The sequence below is a fragment of the Bombina bombina genome, chromosome 7 (genome assembly GCF_027579735.1).
Source record: "Bombina bombina isolate aBomBom1 chromosome 7, aBomBom1.pri, whole genome shotgun sequence".
Classification (NCBI taxonomy): domain Eukaryota; kingdom Metazoa; phylum Chordata; class Amphibia; order Anura; family Bombinatoridae; genus Bombina; species Bombina bombina.
In genome coordinates this window covers 272,926,043-272,950,189 of record NC_069505.1, presented here as the reverse complement: position 1 = coordinate 272,950,189, position 24,147 = coordinate 272,926,043, and the positions used below count along the sequence as shown (strand labels likewise).

The 24,147-nt window shown below is 36.1% G+C and overlaps 1 protein-coding gene and 1 long non-coding RNA gene across 2 annotated transcripts in view; one reads left to right on the top strand and one right to left on the bottom strand.

The window, feature by feature from the left end:
• Nucleotides 1-659: 659 nt before the first annotated feature.
• Nucleotides 660-24,147, bottom strand: part of WNK2 (WNK lysine deficient protein kinase 2) — a 331,019-nt gene continuing 307,531 nt past the window's right edge. Inside the window, exons 25-27 of the mRNA XM_053720758.1 lie at nucleotides 7,447-7,491; nucleotides 3,904-4,157; nucleotides 660-1,892 (exon numbers count right to left, since the gene is read on the bottom strand). Of these exons, the coding sequence (XP_053576733.1) occupies nucleotides 1,593-1,892; nucleotides 3,904-4,157; nucleotides 7,447-7,491 (599 nt within the window). The 3' untranslated portion in view covers nucleotides 660-1,592. The remainder of the gene's footprint in view (nucleotides 1,893-3,903; nucleotides 4,158-7,446; nucleotides 7,492-24,147) is intronic.
• Nucleotides 1,448-24,147, top strand: part of LOC128666277 (uncharacterized) — a 33,632-nt gene continuing 10,932 nt past the window's right edge. Inside the window, exon 1 of the long non-coding RNA XR_008403229.1 lies at nucleotides 1,448-1,573. This is a non-coding gene — a long non-coding RNA (uncharacterized LOC128666277). The remainder of the gene's footprint in view (nucleotides 1,574-24,147) is intronic.

The window sequence follows — 24,147 nt, the reverse complement described above, 5'->3', positions numbered from 1 at the left end:
TATGATCTAAATGATGTTTGCTTACAGAAACACTGCACTCAAAAACAAAATTCTGTACCAGCATCTAAATATATTGTGCATGGAAAAAAAGGGAAGTAAATTTAAAAAAAACAAACTAACACAACTATATCATTGAAAGTACACAACGGATATTGGTATGTTCGTTTCAATTTAAAATGTGGTTACCTCCTACTATTCAGGCAATAAAAATGACAAAATATTTGAATGATGATTTTTTCATATATGATAGAACATTTTTGAGTACAGTGTCCACATAATTAGGTTAGTTAACTGAGCCATAGGTATATCTTAATAGACAGACTGACTTATTTCTAAAGACGAGTTCCATATATCTAAGAGCGACATTGGAGATACAACTAGGCTCGTATCACGTAAATCTAAATTTAGTTAAACGTTTTTGGAGGTTATTTAACGGGACATGCACTCAAGTAGGATACATGCAATGGTTTGACAGCTATTAAAGAAATATATAACCTTTGGAGATCATCAAATGCATTTTACCAATTCAATCATACAGTTCAGATCAAGAAGCAATCGGCATCACCCTTAACCATCATATAGATCACATGCTTCCTAGAGAATATTTGTTTCCCAAAAGATGTATTTTTATGCAATAATGGAGTTAGGTTATTACCAAATCTTTATTAAATTGCATTTTATTATCCATAAATTATATTTAACACACAGCTGACAGCATGGATAAGGATAAGAAAACATATATATTACTATATTTTTTTTTAATTATCCTTGAGAAGCTGCTTGAAAACCTTTGGTTGAAAAAGCAAGAATACTGATGGCCAGCAACAATATTTTAGCAAAAAAATAATAATTTATAGCTATGAATTGCCTGCCCTTAATTGGTAGCCACCGTTCCCAAAAATGTATGTCTACTTTATTGCATGGATATTAGTGGGCTTACACATTGCAATAAATAGCCTTAAACCAGTCATGTGAAATTCTAAAAACAGTATTCTTTCTACCCCTCTGTTTGAGATTTCCTGGTGGGAGTTAGAAAATATAAAAAGCCATAAACAAAACAAACCAGCAACTACACCCTCAGTTTTGCGATTAAGGTTAAAAGGAAGAAAAAAGAAGAAAACAAAAAATAAAAATGTGGATTTGAAAATAAAAATGTGGATTTGAAAATAAAATCTGCTTTCTAAACAAATATATTTTTGTTTTTTTTCTTTTTACAGGTCTTTTCAGATGCACTGAAAAGCAATGTTTCAAGGCACTAAACCACAAGATTAGTAACAATTCCTCATATATCAGTTCAAGTACGTTACATTTCAGATTGTGTAAAACTGCGAAACAAGTGCCTGCAGCAATGAGTAATGAGCATATATTGTCGTGACAAAACTAGCTAGGCTTTGAAGACTTTCACAGTGATTGCATGATTCAGTGTATGGCTAGGTGCATTTGTAGGCTCGGACTGGATGCCAGCAGCAAAAACCATACATCATTAGCAGTGCTGAGGAGGTCTGCAGTATACTTGTGCCGTACTGCTTTAAAAACACCATGAAACTGATGGGCTCAAAAACACTGATAAAATGTAAGTTCAGAGAAGAAAGCTACGTGATCCTCATATTAGATTGAGATTGATTGAGAACTGGTTGAGGAAGTTGAATGGGGAAGGTGTTTGTAGATGATACTGGAGCAGTGATCTGACCTCCCACCATACCAGGTTGCAATGCGCTTGCCCACTGATTTCCATACGCTGGTGCAGTGAACGCACTCCCATACTGACAAAGGGGCATTGTGTACGAATGTGCAGGGTTATTGGAAGAGATGGCATGTGTTGAGGAAGAAGGCGCTGGACAAGAATTGGAGAAACCAAAATGTATTCCTGCATTGGGAGTTATGAGATTCTCCTAAAAAAAAGAAAGGTTATTTAGTTGTATTTCACATTTTTTTTTCTTATTTCAGAGATATTTTAGCTTTAAATTTAAACAAAATATAAAAACAAACCTAAAAATATTGGGGGTTAAAAAGAATGCTGTTTAAATAGACAAAGGTATGGGTGTAATATAAGATTTAAGTTACAGATTAAACTGACTACTTGACAATTTGCTATAAAGAGATTAAAGAAGCATTTACATCCAACCCATATATCATCCTTAGTAGACCAGAACAAATTGACAGGTCTTTTGTATACATTTTTGGGCATGTGTGTAGCACCGTCAAGCAGAAGAAGATGTACATTAAAAAAAGAACAATCAATACCTCTGTTTTCTAGTACATATACAGTACAGGGCAGGACCCTTCAAGCAAACACTTTTAACACCTAACTTTTTTGCTTCTCCCATCCAATACTATTTGGAAGGGATTTCTTTGAGAAGCTTCTCTATATCTTCCTGGATGTTGATGGTTTCAAAGCGTTGGCCGTAAAGTTTGTATAGAACACCATCTGCACCAATCAGGAACTTCTCAAAGTCATTGGCTGATGCCTGTCACATGGTGCAGGAAAAAAAAAAAAATCTCATTTGAAATTCAAACAGTGCTTTTGAATTGTCTTTTTATTATGCATTTGTTGATTATACTATTCTAATGTGTTTAATAATTCTTTAACCCTTTCCTGCTGGGGGTTAAAGGGTCTACATTGGAACAACTGTTCTGATGTAGACAAATTGAAATCACGCTATCATACACACGATTGCGAGATTTCAATTATTGGATCAGGTCTGCGGGGCGCCCATATAACCCTAGGAACGCCCTCCAGACCGCGATCAAATCCAGGAAGCGTAGTAGGCTTCAGGACAGTCGTTGGCTATGACGTTCTATTCCGTCATAACGGCTCTAAAGCCCAGTGTAATTATGATGGAATAGAACAGCATAACAGTGTTAAAAGGTTAAATAAGGTTAAATATATATATGTGTGTTTATGTACATAATTTTTTTTTTTTATATAGTTTTGTTTTAAAAGCGTGCAACTTAATCTCAAGCATTAATGCAATCTCAGTTTAGTGCGCCATTAAAGAAAACTACAGGTATACCTTACTTTACAGCACTTCGCTAATACAGCACTTTGTGGAGCTGAAGTTCAACCTCCAAGGATTTTGAAACAGTGCTATATTCATCGTGAGATTGCGAGAAAAGTAACTGGCACCATTTTGTAATGTACAGTTCACCCTGTTTACAGCATTACAGTGCAAAAAATAAATCAGATGAACCAATGACGAGGCATTTATGTGCAGCTGCCTATCAGCAGCTAGCTCCCAGTAGTGCATTGCTGTTCCTGAGCCTACCTAGGTATAGTTTGTTTTCAACTAAGGATACCAAGAGAATGATGCAAATTATATAACAAGTAAATTGGAAAGTTGTTTAAAATCCCATGCTCTGTCTGAATCATGAATGAAATAGTTGGAGTTTAATGTCCCTTTATTTTTTTAATAAAACTTTATGATGCAGAGTTGAATAATTTAGTAGTTAAAGGGACATTGTACATTAGATTTTTCTTTGCATAAATGTTTTGTAGATTATCCATTTATATAGCCCATCTGGGAGTGTTTTTGTAACAATGCATAGTTTTGCTTATTTTTTTAGAACATTGTGCTGATTTTCATACTCCTAACCAAGCCCCTCAGTGTCAGATGTATACACATGTTTACAGACCACTGCTGGCTCCTGTTTATCTCATCTGTCTTTTTATATGCAGGGAAGGGGGGTCAACTCTTTTCGATTTCCCAGGCCCTTTTAGTGGGTGTCCCATCCTAACCTCATCAACAGCGCTTAACTGGGAGCTTCTAGGAAGTTTTTAAAAGGTTTTATACTGGATTTTTAGATCATTATCTGTGAATATTCTTCTTCACAGTAGTGTCTATTACATGCAGTTATATGAAAATTGGTGTATACTGTCCCTTTAAGGACTATACAATGGCTTACTTCACTTCCATTCTGTGCAGACTTTCTTTCCATATCTTGCCTTTGCTGGTACTGCTTAAGCTGGTTTAAAGAAGGCTTAAACTGTGCTGCGCCTACGGTTTTGCTCGCCCACTCATCCACAAGCTTGTGAAAGTCTTCTGTAAACGTTCCTTTTTTATTGTTGCTGTTGTTCGTCTGCGCCTGTATTTGTGGCGTGGATCCCGGGGGCACAGGTGAAGGATCGGGGCCTGTCGCAAGGCTACTCGTTGACGATCCTAGACAATTACATAGAAATCATCATAGATTGGTCAACATGATTTATTACGGACAATAACAGGTTGTATTTTTGTTATTGTTTATATATTCTCATACCATTCAAATTTTTAACTAATTTAAATGAAAAAAAGGCAAAATGTGTAAATGAGAAGGGGAATTCTGGAGTAAAAATAAAAATGTCTCGATTTCCTTCGATCATGTTATTTGAAACAACTTCCGATCCATATGAGGATATGGTGAGCGATTGGAGCATACGCATGTTCCTGATTGGTTCACCAATTGTATCCTCATCTGGATTGGCAAAGGTGCACAACCTTGATTATGTATTAAATAAATAAATGTAGTAAAATAAAAATCTGTTTAAAAACAAAATCAAGCACTTTTACATTAGACTGTCCCTTTAAAGGGACATAATACTCGTATGCTAAATCACTTGAAACTGATGCAGTAGAACTGTAAAAAGCTGACTTGATAATATCACTTGAGAATCTATGTAAAAAAGGAATATATTTTACCTCACAACTTCCTCAGTGTTCTGTAAAAAGTTATTTTACTTTGCTGCGTAAAGTCTCTTACAGACATTTTGGGGTTAAATATCTTCCTTTTTTACATAGAAATGTGCAGGTGATATTTTCTAGTCAGCTTTTTACAGCTAAGCTATGTTTAAACATTTGGGTATCATGACTCTTTAACCTTGGCAACATTTTAACATGGAACTTCTCAACATGTCTTGGGAATGGTAAACAGGGTGTATAAAATATTCTGCTTTGTTAGACATACAAAATGTTGTTCAGACAGCCTGGAATACACCAATCACAATGTAGGAGGATTATCATAAGGCAACTACTCAATACAAGAAACATGTTAGAGTAGGTTTAGCTTAGTGATGGGGGGTGTTTTACTTTTGTCATTTGTGAGGTAATTTATTTCAGTTTGGGGTAACACACTAATTCAGCCAAAAAAATATTTTTTAATTACTTTGTTTTCTGAAGTATTTTAGAGAGCAAGCTAAACATTTTCAATTATTACAAAATAAAAATTCTGTATCAAGAAATCTTAAAAGATGAAATTAATTAAATAGTTTAAACGGACATTCCAGTCAAAATTTAAATGCATAGAAACAAATTACATATTTAAATAGAAACATATTCTCAATATACATGTATTAGCAAAAATGCTTCTATTAAAAGTTATCACTGTTTTAGTGTTAACATTTTTTGCTGCACGTGCATGTGAAGCATAACAAGAAATCCTCAATGCACCAGCATTTTAAATACTACAGCTGCTCAGAGCACCAGTGGGGCTTAAATCATATCAACAATTAACAAATTTAATGATTACCAGATGTCACAAGCACCTTAGGCTCTCTGAGCAAGTGCTGTGTTTAAAATGCTGGTGCACGGTGCATATTTATATACACTTTTGAAACAGCTATAGTTTTTATAAGAAGCATTTTTGCTAATATGTATATATTACTAAAATGCTTCTATTCAAATCTGAAATGCATCCATGTGGATTCCAATTTTGGCTGGAATGTCCCTTTAAGGACTCTGTAAAAACTTTAATAAAGTTCATAAAAAGTCCTTCGTTGTTACGGGTTATAAATGTTGTTTAATTCTAAGCTTGAAACCATTACTTTTCTAAGTGAAATCTTCTGCCTTGGTTCTTCCCAAAGCACAGGACTCACTCAAAATAGGCGCGCCTATTTATTACTTGTATGTTGTTAATCTTGCAGCCAATCCGGAACTGACAAGTAAGCAGCATTCATTTGGAAAGAATTAAGAAAATTCCTTAAGACAGAGGTAGAAGAATCAGAAATTTCACAGCGGGATTAGAAACAAACTCCTATTAAAAACCTCTGTAACGGAAAACAATATTCAAAACTGAAATGCACTGCAAAAATGCTTCTATACTACATTTATTATTAAAGCCTATAACTGGTTCAATGATAACTTTTACGCTGCTCAGGTGCCCACAGACCATATGTTTTAGACGTACAAAAATGTGTTTTTCATTATTTAACTGTCAAATTTTGCCAAAATATTTTTTATTAAAACAAACCAAATTCATGCATTTTTTTTTTAAACTTTGTTAATGGATTCAGGCTCTATTTTAGGGAAACAAATATTTCTAATTGATTGTTTTGTTTGATCAAGGAATGAATATAAAAAATGCCAAACAAATAAACCAAAAACATAAATTTAAAAAAAATACATAAACCCATACATACATACATATATTTTATATACATTTTCTGTTTGTTCTGTTGCACCTGTGCAGAGTAAAAGAAATCACTGAAGATTTTACTAGAATCATTCTCGTAGCATTTCAGTTTTGACAAGTGTCCCTTTAAAGAGATACTGAACCCAATTTTTTTATTTCATGATTCAGATAGAGCATGCAATTCTAGTTTACTCCCATTATCAAATTGTCTTCGTTCCTTGGTATCTTTATTTGAAAACGCAGGAATGTAAGCATAGGATCCGGCCTATTTTTGGTTCAACACCCTGGATAGTGCTTGCTGATTGGTGGCTATATTTAACACCACTAATCAGCAAGCGCTGCCCAGGTTCTGAACCAAAGATGGGCCGGCTTGTAAGCTTAGATTTCTGCTTTTTCAAATAAAGATACCAAAGGAATGAAAAATAGGAGTAAATTAGAAATTTACTTAAAATTGCATGATCTAATGAACGAAAAAATTTGGGTTTAGTGTCCCTTTAACTTCTTTATATTGTATGTGAGAATGCCTAGCAAAATGTCATTCTCTTTTAAATTGACTTGAGTTTGTTAAGCCGGGAAACAAAATATTTAGTCTATTTAAACATTTATTACACCAAGCCCTAATCATGTAGTATATGCTAGTGCTTTACAATTATTAGTGTTTATGCAGCGGCATATTTAGAAAAATATAAGTGCATGTAAAAGGGACATTTATTTTACTTATAGATTGTTGAAGAAATAAAAACAAACTGATTTTATATCTTTGTGATTGGTAGGAATGAGAATACATAAAGACATAAGAAATAATGAATAAAACAAAGTTAAATAAATAGACAACATCACAGAAAACCGCCACACTATATCATACACCATGCAAATAAGGAGATACAGCAGGTACAGGGCATGCATGTGTGCACTTTCATTTAATACCTGAATAGTGCCTAATGTCTACATTGAGCACATACATTCCCAGCAGAAACTGAACAAGCTAATAAACGGGACCACAAGATTAACATCTCATGCTATGCAGAAAGAAAAAACAAAAACTGAAAAACAAGAGATAGTTACTACTACTGTGGTCTTTCCCTAGACAAAGCCGTTTTAAAGTGGACCCTAAAAGAGAAAATAATACAAATCAGACAGTTAGGCAAAACTACAGGACTGGATTGACAAGTTTACTGTAAGAAAAAAAATGGGTTGTGTAAAAAGAAACCGGAAAAATGCATCTGGTGTATAAAAGCAAAGAAATAATAACAAAAATATATAATAAAATCGATGAACTAAACTTTTGCAGCCTTTGAAGAGCTTTGCATGTATGTGGAAAAGCAAGCAACTACTTATGGTTCTTCCATTCTCATACAGTAGAGTCAAAATTAAAATGTTAGCTTAGTTCACTTGATATCCCGCAACAATGTTTATAGCATTGTTATACATAGCTGCAATTACTGCTGCCACAGTCTGCTTAAAGTCACATGCATGCTCTATCTAGGTTTAATCATCATCAAAGGATACAAAAAGAACAAAGCAAATTTGATAACAGAAGTAAAATGTGTCTGATTCATGAATGTTTTACTTATGATTTTACAGTGCCTTAACCCTTGCCAGTACTTATTAGTTACATCTGATGCAAACAAATAAATAAAAAAATTAAAATCTCGCGATCGTACATGCGATCGCATGATTTCAATCATGGGATCAGGTCAGGGGGCTGTACCTATTATGCTTGGACCGCCCTCCAGCTCGCTCTGCCAGTTAGAAAGCCGTTATGGCTTCAGGACAGAACGACTAGGACATTCCATGCTGTCTTTATGGCGCTAAAGACCAGTGTGGTTAGGACGGCATAGAACGTGGGAAGGGGTTAATGAATACTGCAAAACAAGCCAGAGTAAATTCCTATCCAACCGCCCAAGAGAGATTGTACCTACTCTGGCAAAGATTGTAGCAAGTTCTTTTCTAGAACAAAATGTTGTAGCTTTATGTGGCCAGATTTTGACTAAGATCAATAAATCAGTTTCCTCTTGCAATCCTTAAAGGGACACTGAACCCAACTTTTTTCTTTTGTGATTCAGATAGAGCATGTAATTTTAAGCAAGTTTCTAATTTACTCCTATTATCAAATTTTCTTCGTTCTCTTGCTATCTTTATTTGAAAAAAGAAGTTATCTAAGCTTTTTTATTAGTTCAGACTCTGGACAGCACTTTTTTATTGGTGGCTACATTTATCCACCAATCAGCAAGAACAACCCAGGTTGTTCACCAAAAATGGTCCGGCATCTAAACTTACATTCTTGCATTTCAAATAAAGATACCAAGAAAATGAAGAAAATTTGATAATAGGAGTAAATTAGAAAGTTGCTTAAAATTTCATGCTCTTTCTGAATTACAAAAGAAAAAATTTGGGTTCAGTGTCCCTTTAACAAAAGGAAATATTTTTAAAATCATTAGGCATGGGCAGAATTTCAATAATCAGTATTTGTTTACTAAAGAAATGCTGAATATGGCAACAGGCAACAGCATTTGGCTATTCTCGATGCTGGATTTATTTGTGCCAAAGTCCCTATAGTTGTGTGTTGCACTATTACACAAATACATTTGGTGGTGAAAAAAGCCAAATCCCGCTGCCTGTGGTGGCCATATTTGGCATTTGTTTAGACAACAAATACAGAATAATCAAATTATGCCCATGTCTACTATTTAGTGTAGGGCTAAGTATTTAAAAATAAAAACTAAACATTTTGTAAACAAATGCCTATTTAAACAAATTGAACTTACCTGCAAGTACAAGGTTTTCCTGGTCCATGCCAGCATTCATATTATCCGTTTGCTTCATCATAATTTCATATATTAAACAGATATTGGCCATACAAAAAACATAATTTATGTAAGAACTTACCTGATAAATTCATTTCTTTCATATTAGCAAGAGTCCATGAGCTAGTGACGTATGGGATATACATTCCTACCAGGAGGGGCAAAGTTTCCCAAACCTTAAAATGCCTATAAATACACCCCCCACCACACCCACAATTCAGTTTAACGAATAGCCAAGAAGTGGGGTGATAAGAAAAAAGTGCGAAAGCATATAAAATAAGGAATTGGAATAATTGTGCTTTATACAAAATCATAACCATCACAAAAAAAGGGCGGGCCTCATGGACTCTTGCTAATATGAAAGAAATGAATTTATCAGGTAAGTTCTTACATAAATTATGTTTTCTTTCATGTAATTAGCAAGAGTCCATGAGCTAGTGACGTATGGGATAATGACTACCCAAGAAGTGGATCTTTCCACACAAGAGTCACTAGAGAGGGAGGGATAAAATAAAGACAGCCAATTCCTGCTGAAAAAAATCCACACCCAAAATAAAGTTTAATGAAAAACATAAGCAGAAGATTCAAACTGAAACCGCTGCCTGAAGTACTTTTCTACCAAAAACTGCTTCAGAAGAAGAAAATACATCAAAATGGTAGAATTTAGTAAAAGTATGCAAAGAGGACCAAGTCGCTGCTTTGCAGATCTGGTCAACCGAAGCTTCATTCCTAAACGCCCAGGAAGTAGAAACTGACCTAGTAGAATGAGCTGTAATTCTCTGAGGCGGAGTTTTACCCGACTCAACATAGGCAAGATGAATTAAAGATTTCAACCAAGATGCCAAAGAAATGGCAGAAGCTTTCTGGCCTTTTCTAGAACCGGAAAAAATAACAAATAGACTAGAAGTCTTACGAAAAGATTTCGTAGCTTCAACATAATATTTCAAAGCTCTAACAACATCCAAAGAATGCAACGATTTCTCCTTAGAATTCTTAGGATTAGGACATAATGAAGGAACCACAATTTCTCTACTAATGTTGTTGGAATTCACAACTTTAGGTAAAAATTCAAAAGAAGTTCGCAACACCGCCTTATCCTGATGAAAAATCAGAAAAGGAGACTCACAAGAAAGAGCAGATAATTCAGAAACTCTTCTGGCAGAAGAGATGGCCAAAAGGAACAAAAAACTTTCCAAGAAAGTAATTTAATATCCAATGAATGCATAGGTTCAAATGGAGGATCTTGAAGAGCCCCCAGAACCAAATTCAAACTCCAAGGAGGAGAAATTGACTTAATGACAGGCTTTATACGAACCAAAGCTTGTACAAAACAATGAATATCAGGAAGAATAGCAATCTTTCTGTGAAAAAGAACAGAAAGAGCAGAGATTTGACCTTTCAAGGAACTTGCGGACAAACCCTTATCTAAACCATCCTGAAGAATACTGTAATATTCTCGGTATTCTAAAAGAATGCCAAGAAAAATGATGAGAAAGACACCAAGAAATATAAGTCTTCCAGACTCTATAATATATCTCTCTGGATACAGATGTACGAGCCTGTAACATAGTATTAATCACAGAGTCAGAGAAACCTCTTTGACCAAGAATCAAGCGTTCAATCGACATACCTTTAAATTTAAGGATTTCAGATCCTGGTGGAAAAAAAGGACCTTGAGACAAAAGGTCTGGTCTTAACGGAAGAGTCCACGGTTGGCAAGAGGCCATCCGGACAAGATCCGCATACCAAAACCTGTAAGGCCATGCCGGAGCTACCAGCAGAACAAACGAGCATTCCTTCAGAATCTTGGAGGTTACTCTTGGAAGAAGAACTAGAGGCGGAAAGATATAGGGAGGATGATACTTCCAAGGAAGTGATAATGCATCCACTGCCTCCGCCTGAGGATCCCGGGATCTGGACAGATACCTGGGAAGTTTCTTGTTTAGATGAGAAGCCATCAGATCTATTTCTGGAAGTTCCTACATTTGAACAATCTGAAGAAATACCTCTGGGTGAAGAGACCATTCGCCCGGATGCAACGTTTGACGACTGAGATAATCCGCTTTCCAATTGTCCATACCTGGGATATGAACCGCAGAGATTAGACAGGAGCTGGATTCCGCCCAAACCAAAATTCGAGATACTTCTTTCATAGCCAGAGGACTGTGAGTCCCTCCTTGATGATTGATGTATGCCACAGTTGTGACATTGTCTATCTGAAAACAAATGAACAACTCTCTCTTCAGAAGAGGCCAAGACTGAAGAGCTCTGAAAATTGCACGGAGTTCCAAAATATTGGATACCTCCTGAGATTCCCAAACCCCTTGTGCCGTCAGATACCCCCACACAGCTCCCCAACCTGTAAGACTTGCATCTGTTGAGATTATAGTCCAGGTCGGAAGAACAAAGAAGCCCCCTGAACTAAACGATGGTGATCTGTCCACCATGTCAGAGAGTGTTGTAAAATCGGTTTAAAGATATTAATTGAGATATCTTTGAGTAATCCCTGCACCATTGGTTCAGCATACAGAGCTGAAGAGGTCGCATGTGAAAACAAGCAAAGGAGATCGCATCTGATGCGGCAGTCCTAAGACCCAACATTTACATGCATAAGGCTACCAAAGGGAATGATTGTGACTGAAGGTTTTGACAAGCTGATATCAATGTTAAACTTCTCTTGTCTGACAAGGACAGAGTCATAGACACTGAATTTATCTAGAAACCTAAAAAGGTTACCCTTGTCTGAGGAATCAATGAACTGATTGGTAAATTGATCCTCCAACCATGAACTTGAAGAAACAACACAAGTCGATTCGTATAAGATTCTTCGAAAATGAGAAGACTGAGCAAATACCAAGATATCGTCCAAATAAGGAAATACCAAAACCCTATTCTCTGATTACAGAAAGAAGGGCACCGAGAACCTTTGAAAAACGGTAGAGCCACAAAACTGGTAATGCTTGTCTAAAAAGAGAATCTCAGACACTAAAAGTGATCTGGATGAATCGGAATATGCAGATACACATCCTGTAAATCTATTGTAGACATATAATGCCCTTGCTAAACAAAAGGCAGGATAGTCCTACAGTAACCATCTTGAATGTTGGTATCCTAACATAATGATTCAATAATGATAGATCCGGAACTGGTCTGAAGGAATTGACCTTCTTTGGTACAATGAAGAGATAAAATAAGACCCCAGCCCCTGTTCCAGAACTGGAACTGGCATAAATACTCCAGCCAACTCTAGATCTGAAACACATTTCAGAAATGCTGAGCCTTTGCTGTGTTAACTGGGACACGGGAAAGAAAAGAATCTCTTAGCAGGAGGCCTTAACTTGAAGCCAATTCTGTACCTTTCTGAAACAATGTTTCTGAAACCAGAGATTAAGAACGGAATTGATCCAAATTTCTTTGAAGAAAACGTAATCTGCCCCATACCAGCTGAGCTGGAATAAGGGCCGCACCTTCATAGGTACTTAGGAGCTGGCTATAGGTTTCTATAAGGCTTGGATATATTCCAAACTGGAAATAGTTTCCAAACTGATACCGCTCCTGAGGATGAAGGATCAGGCTTTTGTTCCTTGTGAGGAAAGGAACGAAAATGATTATTTACCCTGGAAAGAAAGGGAAAGCAAAGTTGACTTAGAAGACATGTCAGCAATCCAAGTTTAATCCATAAAGCTATTCTAGCTAAAATAGCTAGAGACATATACCTGACATCAACTCTATTGATATCAAAAGATGGTATCACCAATAAAATTATTAGCATGTTATAGAATAAAAATAATGCTATAAAATTATGATCTGTTACTTGTTGCGCTAAAGCTTCTAACCAAAAAGTTGAAGCTGCAGCAACATCCGCTAAAAATATAGCAGGTCTAAGAAGATTACCTGAACATAAGTAAGCTTTTCTTAGAAAGGATTCAATTTTCCTATCTAAAGGATCCTTAAATGAAGTACTATCTGCCGTAGGAATAGTAGTACATTAGCAGGAGTAGAGACAGCCCCATAACCTTAGGGATTTTTGTCCCAAAAAACTCTAATCTGTCAGATGGCACAGGATATAATTTGCTTAAACGTCTAGAAGGAGTAAATAAATTACCCAAATTATTCCATTCCCTGGAAATTACTTCAGAAATAGCATCAGGGAGATAAAACACTTCTGGAATAACTACAGGAGATTTAAAAACCTTATTTAAACGTTTACATTTAGTATCAAGAGGACCAGAATCCTCTATTTCTAATGCAAATAACACTTCTTTAAGTAAAGAACGAATAAATTCCATCTTGAACAAATACAAAGATTTATCAGCATCAACCTCTGAGACAGAAACCTCAGAACCAGAAGAACCATTATCAGTATCAGAATGATGATGTTCATTTAAAAATTCATCTGAAAAAAAGAGAAGTTTTAAAAGACTTTTATGTATACTAGAAGGAAAAATAACAGACATAGCCTTCTTAATGGATTTAAAAAATAAAATCTCTTATGTTATCAGGAACACTCTGAAAATTAGATGTTGACGGAACAGCAACAGGTAATGTAACAGTACTAAAGGAAATTTTATCTGCATTAATAAGTTTGACATGACATGCAATACAAATAACAGCTGGAGAAACAGATACCAAAAGTTTATAGCAGATACACTTAGCTTGGTAGCTCCAGCATTGTGCAGTGATTTTCCTGAAGTATCTTCTGACTCAGTTGCAACGTGGAACATCTTGCAATATGTAAAAGAAAAAAAAACAACATATAAAGCAAAATTGATCAAATTCCTTAAATGACAGTTTCAGGAATGGGAAAAAATGCCAAAGAACAAGCTTCTAGCAACCAGAAGCAATAAAAAATGAGACTTAAATAATGTGGAGACAAAAGTGACGCCCATATTTTTTCGCGCCAAATAAGACGCCCACATTATTTGGCGCCTAAATGCTTTTTGGCGCCAAAAATGACGCCACATCCGGAACGCCGACATTTTTGGCGCAAAATAACGTCAAAGAATGACGCAACTTCCGGCGACACGTATGACGCCGGAAACGGAAATAGAATTTTTGCGCCAAAAAAGTCCGCGCCAAGAATGACGCAATAAAATGAAGCATTTTCAGCCCCCGCGAGCCTAACAGCCCACAGGGAAAAAGTCAAATTTTAAGGTAAAAAATGTTAAATTAAAATGCATTATCCCAAATATGAAACTGACTGTCTGAAAAATAAGGAAAGTTGAACATTCTGAGTCAAGGCAAATAAATGTTTGAATACATATATTTAGAACTTTATAAACAAAGTGCCCAACCATAGCTAGGAGTGTCACAGAAAATAAGACTTACTTACCCCAGGACACTCATCTACATATAGCAGATAGCCAAACCAGTACTGAAACGAGAATCAGCAGAGGTAATGGTATATATAAGAGTATATCGTCGATCTGAAAAGGGAGGTAAGAGATGAATCTCTACGACCGATAACAGAGAACCTATGAAATAGACCCCTTAGAAGGAGATCACTGCATTCAAATAGGCAATACTCTCCTCACATCCCTCTGACATTCACTGCACGCTGAGAGGAAAACCGGGCTCCAACTTGCTGCGGAGCGCATATCAACGTAGAATCTAGCACAAACTTACTTCACCACCTCCATCGGAGGCAAAGTTTGTAAAACTGAACTGAATTGTGGGTGTGGTGAGGGGTGTATTTATAGGCATTTTAAGGTTTGGGAAACTTTGCCCCTCCTGGTAGGAATGTATATCCCATACGTCACTAGCTCATGGACTCTTGCTAATTACATGAAAGAAATATCTTTAAAGGGACACTGTACCCAAAAAAATTATTTTGTGATTCAGATTGAGCATGAAATTTTAAGCAAATTTCTAATTTACTCCTATTATCAAATTTTCTTCATTCTCTTGGTATCTTTATTTGAAATGCAAGAATGTAAGTTTATATGCCGGCCCATTTTTGGTGAACAACCCGGGTTGTCCTTGCTGATTGGTGGATAAATTCATGCACCAATTAAAAGGTGCTGTCCAGAGTACTGAAACCAAAAAAACGCTTAGATGCCTTCTTTTTCAAATAATGATAGCAAGAGAACGAAGAAAAATTGATAATAGGAGTAAATTAGAAAGTTGCTTAAAATTGCATGCTCTTTCTGAATTACAAAAGAAAAAATTTGGGTTCAGTGTCCCTTTAATTGCAAAGCTCTGGGCTTTAGTTTCACAGCTAGAGAGCAGCATTCTGCTACAATTAGATTAAAGGGCCACTGTAAGTAAATATTTTCTATGCCTGTTACTAACTAACTACCCCAAATACGCTTTTTATCAATAGTATTTCATTAACATATCTCTACCGTATATCAGAAATCTTGTCTGCAAATTTAATTGTTTTCCAAACCCGCTCAGTGGGTATCCTTTGCTCTGTACCAATCCATTTACAATACCTAGGTTTCAAAATGGCGCTTTAAACACAAAGTTATTGGTTTAAGTATTTTGAACATGCAGTGCTGAAAATAGTGGGCAGGATAACGTGACATCATCGGCGAATAATAGATATAACTTTTAGAACGTTATGAAACTTCGTTTTGGAGAAAATATAGGTCAGTAGGTTTTAATTAATGTTTATTAACTTTAATATGTTAGTTGTTTAGCTTAAAAATTATAACAGAAAGTAATCCTTTAAGAGGCAGTTTTGCTGAATCTTGGTTTTAAGCAGGAAAATTAAATTGCTGAAAGACAGCTCAGTTGTCTTTCAATTTCTTCACATTAGCTTTAATACAAAAAAGAGAATGTTTAGTCATTGTGTTAGTAAGAAAATCCTGTCCTGTAAACTAGGCAAAACAAAAGATGTCTGTTCTGTTCCATTCTATAGTGCCAGGGTACACTAGTGAGATGTGAATATATGAAACAGGTGACCCATAAGTCTTTGAATATGAGAAAAAGAATGAGAAAGAAATATAATCAAATCAAAGATCACATACAGTGCAGGTCTCAAGTAGAATGTGCACTGTGATTGGTTTATACATGTGATAACTGCTTCTGATTTGCTGACTGACCATGCCCTGCTCACGGGTTAAAAGCATAGTAAAAAAAATTATTATATATATATATATATATATATATATATATACACACACATACATACACACACATATATACACACATACATATATATACAAAAAAAACGCACACAGTACAAAACCCCTTTTAATTAAGTAAAATCCAATTTAAATCTATCACTACCTCACAGAGTACTTTAAGTCACCAAATAAAACCAATTTAATACAAAGTAAACCTAAGCTGATAAAATAACAGGGCCTGCTAAATGTATGTTAACTTATTTTTTAACCATATGTCATTCTATCATTCCTTGCCATCATCCCTATACTGTTACACATTCAAGGTTCTCCTTTAAAGTGACTTGAAACCCAATTTTGTTTCTTTCATGATTCAGATAGGGCATGCAACTTTAAACAACTTTATAATCTACTTTCATTATCCATTTGTCTTAGTTATTTTGGAATCTTTATTTGAAAAGCAGGAATGTAAGCTTAGAAGGTGGCTCATTTATGGTTCAGCACCTGGGTAGTGCTTGCTGATTGGTGGCTAAATGTAGCCACCAATCAGTAAACCCTACCCAGGTTTCATATCACTTTAAAGGAGCACCTTCAAGGTTTAAACAATATAGGTGGTAAGGAAAAATGTGGGTTTAATATCCCTTTAGGTATAATTTAAATGGAGAATGACTATGCCAATTGCAGCCATAAATACTTTAATTTTATGAACTGAAATTGTACATTTCTGTTGGCTTTGCTGCACACCAGAGCAACTTAATCTTGACCTAGTTTAGAACTTGTATTTTCGTAAAGGAAGAATGTCGATCTGTTGCTAACATCTTACAAAAGCAAATTGACTTATATTATTGTCCAAGATTGCAAATCGATTTCTTCATTCACTGAAGCCTTATTTTTAAGCTGTGTCAAAATGTCTTATGTAACAATAACTAAAGTTTCTTATATCATGTACTCAGAAGCTACCTGCTCTAAATTAAGTTTACTAGCTAGCCATGATTCTTCAGCAAAAAATAAAGAAGCACCACCAACTCCTTGGAAAGATTTATTTAGCCGGGGGTATGAATAGAGGACCTTGATTGGACTGTTTTTTTGTAGATCAAGGAACTGCATTTTTTGCCTCAAAGTTTTCATAACAATTCCTTGCTTTGTTCACTAGGTGGTGCTATGTAAAGATAAAGAGTACTGTATGTTGTATTTGGAAGTAGGGTTTATAGGGGTATTTATTTGTGATGTCAATGAAGATATAATTCAACATGATTAAGGACATGGGTCCAAAACTTTTTTTTTAACTCTGGCTAAATAAATCTAAGGCGTTTATTTGTTGGGGTGATGGTGCTTAAAAGGGATAGTAAACCCATTTTTTTTTTCTTTCATGATTCAGATAGAGCATACAATTTTCAGCAACTTTCTAATTTACTCCTATTAATTTTTCTTCATTCTCTTGGTATCTTTATTTGAAAAGCAGTAATGTACTGTAAACTTAAGAGCCAACACATTTTTAGTTCAGAACCTGGGTTGCAATTGCTTATTGGTTTACTAAATGTAGCCACCAATCACAAGCGTTAGCCAGGGTGCAGAAACCAAAAATGGGCTGGCTCATAAGCTTATATTCCTACTTTTTCAAATAAAGATACCAAAAGAACAAAGAATAATTGATTAGAAAGTTGCTTAAAATTGCTGCTGTATCCAAATCATGAAAAAAAAAAAAAAAAAAAAATTAGGCTTACTATCCCTTTAACCCCAATTAGGTTGCACACCATACTGAACTCTCCCATGAGCTGGAGGTTTGGATTCTTCAAGAAGTACATCATTGTTTAACACCTGTATACTGACATGTTTCATGTCCCCTGCATTAACAAATATCTGAAAGATTTTTCCCCCCAACTCTGATATCAGTATTATAAAAATCCTCCTAAAATGTCATGATTCAGATAGGGCATGCAATTTTTAAAAACGTTTCATTTTACTTTTGTAATCAAATTTGCTTTGTTCACTTGTTATTCTTTGTTGAACGCTAAACATAGGTAGGCTCATATACCAATTTCTAAGCCCTTAAAGGCCGCCTCTTAGCTCATTGCATTTTCACCGTTTTTCACAGCTAGACAGTGCTAGTTTGTGTGTGCCATATAGATAACACTGTGCTCACTCTCGTGGAGTTATTTATGAGTCAGCACTGATTGGTTAAAATGCAAGTTTGACAAAAGAACTGAAATAAGGGGGCTGTCTGAAGAGGCTTAGATACAAGGTAATCAGAGGTAACAAGTATATTAATATAACTGTTTGTTATGCAAGAATTGGGGAATAGGTAATATAGGGATAGAATTCTCTATCTTTTTAAACAACACTTCTGAAGTAGAATGTCCCAATAAATAGGTTCCTCTAATGCATAACATACATCTGTAGAGATCCCAACTTAATTATTCGTTGAAGGTTACATAACTGTTACACTCTATTTTGAATTCCTTGATTTTCATAAAACTACTCCTCAGCCTTGAGTCCATTGGGTCTATTTATGAAGCAGCGGATGCTGCTTCCGACTGAAGCAGAAGTTAAGAAGCAGCGGTCCTAAGACCACTGCTCCTTAACTCGTCCGCCACCTCTGAGGTTGCGAACAGCAGTTAGCCCAATCGAATACAATCGGGTTGATTGACACCCCCTGCTAGCGGCCGATTGGCCGCGAACCTGCAGGGGCGATATTGCGCCAGCAGTTCACAAGATCTGCTGGTGCAATGATAAATGCAGAGAGCGTATGCTGTGGGCATGTATCGATGTGCGGCGGACGTGATACGCTACAGTGGATCATGTCTGTCTGCACCTACATAAATAGACCCCCGAAACTGGTATCATAAAGGCTTGTAATATAGTCTGCTTTATAGTTTTTATTTTGATTGAACCTTCTGCATGAGCATCTTCTTTGCTGTTTCCTTTAAAAATTGTATTGTTCTTTGTCTAATGCTATTATTGAATTCCAGATTGTAGTCATTTTCAATCATCTTAAGTATGCATCTAGTGATCTAGGCTTGGACACTGGGCTGAATTCCAGACTCTCCTGACTAAAGCAAGGCAGACCAATTTCAGAAAGAAGTTCAGTGAAGTCGCCATTACTCTTGGGATTCAACTCCTGGCCACTGGGAGGAGGCAAAGATTCCTAAAAATCTAAGAGCACTTAACCCCTCCCACCTTTCTGTTGTTCTAGTCTGATGTATAGCCAAGAAAGGTAAGAAAGGACAAAGTAGGGTAGATGAGGTGCAAACTAGAACTTCCGCCAGAAAAAAGAAAATGGGTGGGTCTTGTAGACTCTCACCACAATGAAATAAATGAATTCATCAGGTAAGCATATTTTTTTTTTCATATGGTGGAGAGAGTTCCTGAGTTCCTGGGAACTAATTCCCAAGATTTGGAGTCCATGAGTAAGGACAACTTTTTTTTTTTTTTTTTAAAGGTAGGCACCTAATTACCAGACAATGCTGCCTGGAGGACTTTCCTGCCGAACACATCAAAGTTATAGAATATGGCAAGAAGTATGTTGCTGCCTTGCACAATTTATTTAATATAAGCCTTTTCCTGAAAATCCAAGAAGAGGAAATTGATCTAGAAAAATTTGCAATAATGTGTTTTGGAAAAAACTATTCTGCCTCCAAGAAAACATTGGTAATCATGCGGTTTAGCCAAAAAGCTATAGATTTTGCCCTCATAACTTTACAAGGACAATGGGACAAATAAATTAAAAGATTGACTAAAAAATCTTTATAATTTTAAAGTATAATTTTAATGATCTTACAATCTAAACTAAAAGGATATGAAACCCACATTTTTTCTTCCATGATTCAGATAGAGCATGCAAATCTAAGCAACGTTCTAATTTACTCCTATTATCAAATTGTCTTTGTTCTCTTGGTATGCTTTGTTGAATGACCAGCAATGCACTACTGGTTGCTGACTGAACTCATGCATGAGCCAATGACAATTGGTATGTATATATGCAACCACCAATCAGCAGCTAGAACCTAGGTTCTTTACTGCTCCTGAGCTTTCCTAGATAAACCTTTCAGCAAAGGATAACAAGATAAGTAAGCAAATTAAATAATAGAAGTAAATTAGAAAGTTGTTTAAAATTGTATTCTCTCTAAAGCATGAAAGAAACATTTTGGGTTTCATGTCCCTTTAAGTAAGAGGCCATCAAATGAATTATTTGGCTTAGGACAAGGAGATGGGCTATAACTTCCTGATTGCCGTTATCCGAAAAATCATTTTAGATAAAAAATAAATATTGAGTCCTTTTTAAAACGGTCTTATCTTGATAAAAATAAGACAAGAAAGAGCAAAAGATACAGAAAGTCTTCTGGGCAGAAGATATTGCTAAAAGCAACAAAAACCTCCAAATATCCAAAGCATGCAAATTCTAAAAGAGAAACCTGAAAAGCTTGTAAAAAAAACCCCAACAAATTAACGTTCCAAAGAGGAGAATTTGGATTAGAGACTAAGGGCTCGATGATTGAAAGCTCTCTGGGCTGACGAGATTATTAAAGAATGCTCTCCAGTCCTATTTCTTTCATGTAATTAGCAAGAGTCCATGAGCTAGTGACGTATGGGATATACATTCCTACCAGGAGGGGCAAAGTTTCCCAAACCTCAAAATGCCTACAAATACACCCCTCACCACACCCACAAATCAGTTTTACAAACTTTGCCTCCTATGGAGGTGGTGAAGTAAGTTTGTGCTAGATTCTACGTTGATATGCGCTCCGCAGCAGGTTGGAGCCCGGTTTTCCTCTCAGCGTGCAGTGAATGTCAGAGGGATGTGAGGAGAGTATTGCCTATTTGAATGCAGTGATCTCCTTCTACGGGGTCTATTTCATAGGTTCTCTGTTATCGGTCGTAGAGATTCATCTCTTACCTCCCTTTTCAGATCGACGATATACTCTTATATATATACCATTACCTCTGCTGATTTTCGTTTCAGTACTGGTTTGGCTTTCTACAAACTTGTAGATGAGTGTCCTGGGGTAAGTAAGTCTTATTTTCTGTGACACTCTAAGCTATGGTTGGGCACTTTTTTAATAAAGTTCTAAATATATGTATTCAAACATTTATTTGCCTTGACTCAGGATGTTCAACATTCCTTATTTTCAGACAGTCAGTTTCATATTTGGGATAATGCACTTGAATCAATTATTTTTCTTACCTTAAAAATGTGACTTTTTTCCCTGTGGGCTGTTAGACTCGCGGGGGCTGAAAATGCTTCATTTTATTGCGTCATTCTTGGCGCTGACTTTTTTGGCGCAAAAAATCTTTTCTGTTTCCGGCGTCATACGTGTCGCCGGAAGTTGCGTCATTTTTGACGTTCTTTTGCGCAAAAAATGTCGGCGCTCCGGACGTGGCATAATTTTTGGCGCCAAAAGCATTTAGGCGCCAAATAATGTGGGCGTCTTATTTGGCGCTAAAAAAATATGGGCGTCGCTTTTGTCTCCACATTATTTAAGTCTCATTTTTCTTTGCTTCTGGTTGCTAGAAGCTTGTTCCTTGGCATTTTTTCCCATTCCTGAAACTGTCATTTAAGGAATTTGATCAATTTTGCTTTATATGTTGTTTTTTTCTCTTACATATTGCAAGATGTCTCACGTTGCATCTGAGTCAGAAGATACTTCAGGAAAATCGCTGTCTGGTGCTGGAACTACCAAAGCTAAGTGTATCTGCTGTAAACTTTTGGTAGCTGTTCCTCCAGCTGTTGTTTGTATTAATTGTCATGACAAACTTGTTAATGCAGATAATATTTCCTTTAGTAATGTACCATTACCTGTTGCAGTTCCATCAACATCTAATGTTCAGAATGTTCCTGATAACATAAGAGATTTTGTTTCTGAATCCATCAAGAAGGCTATGTCTGTTATTCCTCCTTCTAGTAAACATAAAAAATCTTTTAAAACTTCTCTTTATACAGATGAATTTTTAAATGAACATCATCATTCTGATTCTAATGACTCTTCTGGTTCAGAGGATTCTGTCTCAGAGGTTGATGCTGATAAATCTTCATATTTATTTAAAATGGAATTTATTCGTTCTTTACTTAAAGAAGTACTAATTGCTTTAGAAATTGAGGATTCTGGTCCTCTTGATACTAAATCTAAACGTTTAGATAAGGTCTTTAAATCTCCTGTGGTGATTCCAGAAGTTTTTCCTGTTCCTGGTGCTATTTCTGAAGTAATTTCCAGAGAATGGAATAATTTGGGTAATTCATTTACTCCTTCTAAACGTTTTAAGCAATTATATCCTGTGCCGTCTGACAGATTAGAGTTTTGGGACAAAATCCCTAAAGTTGATGGGGCTATCTCTACCCTTGCTAAACGTACTACTATTCCTACGGCAGATGGTACTTCCTTTAAGGATCCTTTAGATAGGAAAATTGAATCCTTTCTAAGAAAAGCTTATCTGTGTTCAGGTAATCTTCTTAGACCTGCTATATCATTGGCTGATGTTGCTGCAGCTTCAACTTTTTGGTTGGAAACTTTAGCGCAACAAGTAACAGATCATGATTCTCATAATATTATTATTCTTCTTCAACATGCTAATAATTTTATCTGTGATGCCATTTTTGATATTATCAGAGTTGTCAGGTTTATGTCTCTAGCTATTTTAGCTAGAAGAGCTTTATGGCTTAAAACTTGGAATGCTGATATGTCTTCTAAATCGACTCTACTTTCCATTTCTTTCCAGGGTAACAAATTATTTGGTTCTCAGTTGGATTCTATTATCTCAACTGTTACTGGTGGGAAAGAAACTTTTTTACCACAGGATAAAAAATCTAAGGGTAAAAACAGGGCTAATAATCGTTTTCGTTCCTTTCGTTTCAACAAAGAACAAAAGCCTGATCCTTCATCCTCAGGAGCAGTTTCAGTTTGGAAACCATCTCCAGTCTGGAATAAATCCAAGCCTTCTAGAAAAGCAAAGCCAGCTTCTAAGTCCACATGAAGGTGCGGCCCTCATTCCAGCTCAGCTGGTAGGGGGCAGGTTACGTTTTTTCAAAGAAATTTGGATCAATTCTGTTCACAATCTTTGGATTCAGAACATTGTTTCAGAAGGGTACAGAATTGGTTTCAAGATAAGACCTCCTGCAAAGAGACTTTTTCTTTCCCGTGTCCCAGTAAATCCAGTGAAAGCTCAAGCATTTCTGAAATGTGTTTCAGATCTAGAGTTGGCTGGAGTAATTATGCCAGTTCCAGTTCTGGAACAGGGGCTGGGGTTTTATTCGAATCTCTTCATTGTACCAAAGAAGGAGAATTCCTTCAGACCAGTTCTGGATCTAAAAATATTGAATCGTTATGTAAGGATACCAACGTTCAAAATGGTAACTGTAAGGACTATCTTGCCTTTTGTTCAACAAGGGCATTATATGTCCACAATAGATTTACAGGATGCATATCTGCATATTCCGATTCATCCAGATCATTATCAGTTCCTGAGATTCTCTTTTCTGGACAAGCATTACCAGTTTGTGGCTCTGCCGTTTGGCCTAGCTACAGCTCCAAGAATTTTTACAAAGGTTCTCGGTGCCCTTCTGTCTGTAATCAGAGAACAGGGTATTGTGGTATTTCCTTATTTGGACGATATCTTGGTACTTGCTCAGTCTTTACATTTAGCAGAATCTCATACGAATCGACTTGTGTTGTTTCTTCAAGATCATGGTTGGAGGATCAATTCACTAAAAAGTTCATTGATTCCTCAGACAAGGGTAACCTTTCTGGGTTTCCAGATAGATTCAGTGTCCATGACTCTGTCTTTGACAGACAAGAGACGTCTAAAATTGATTTCAGCTTGTCGAAACCTTCAGTCACAATCATTCCCTTCGGTAGCCTTATGACTGCTGCATCGGACGCGATCCCCTTTGCTCGTTTTCA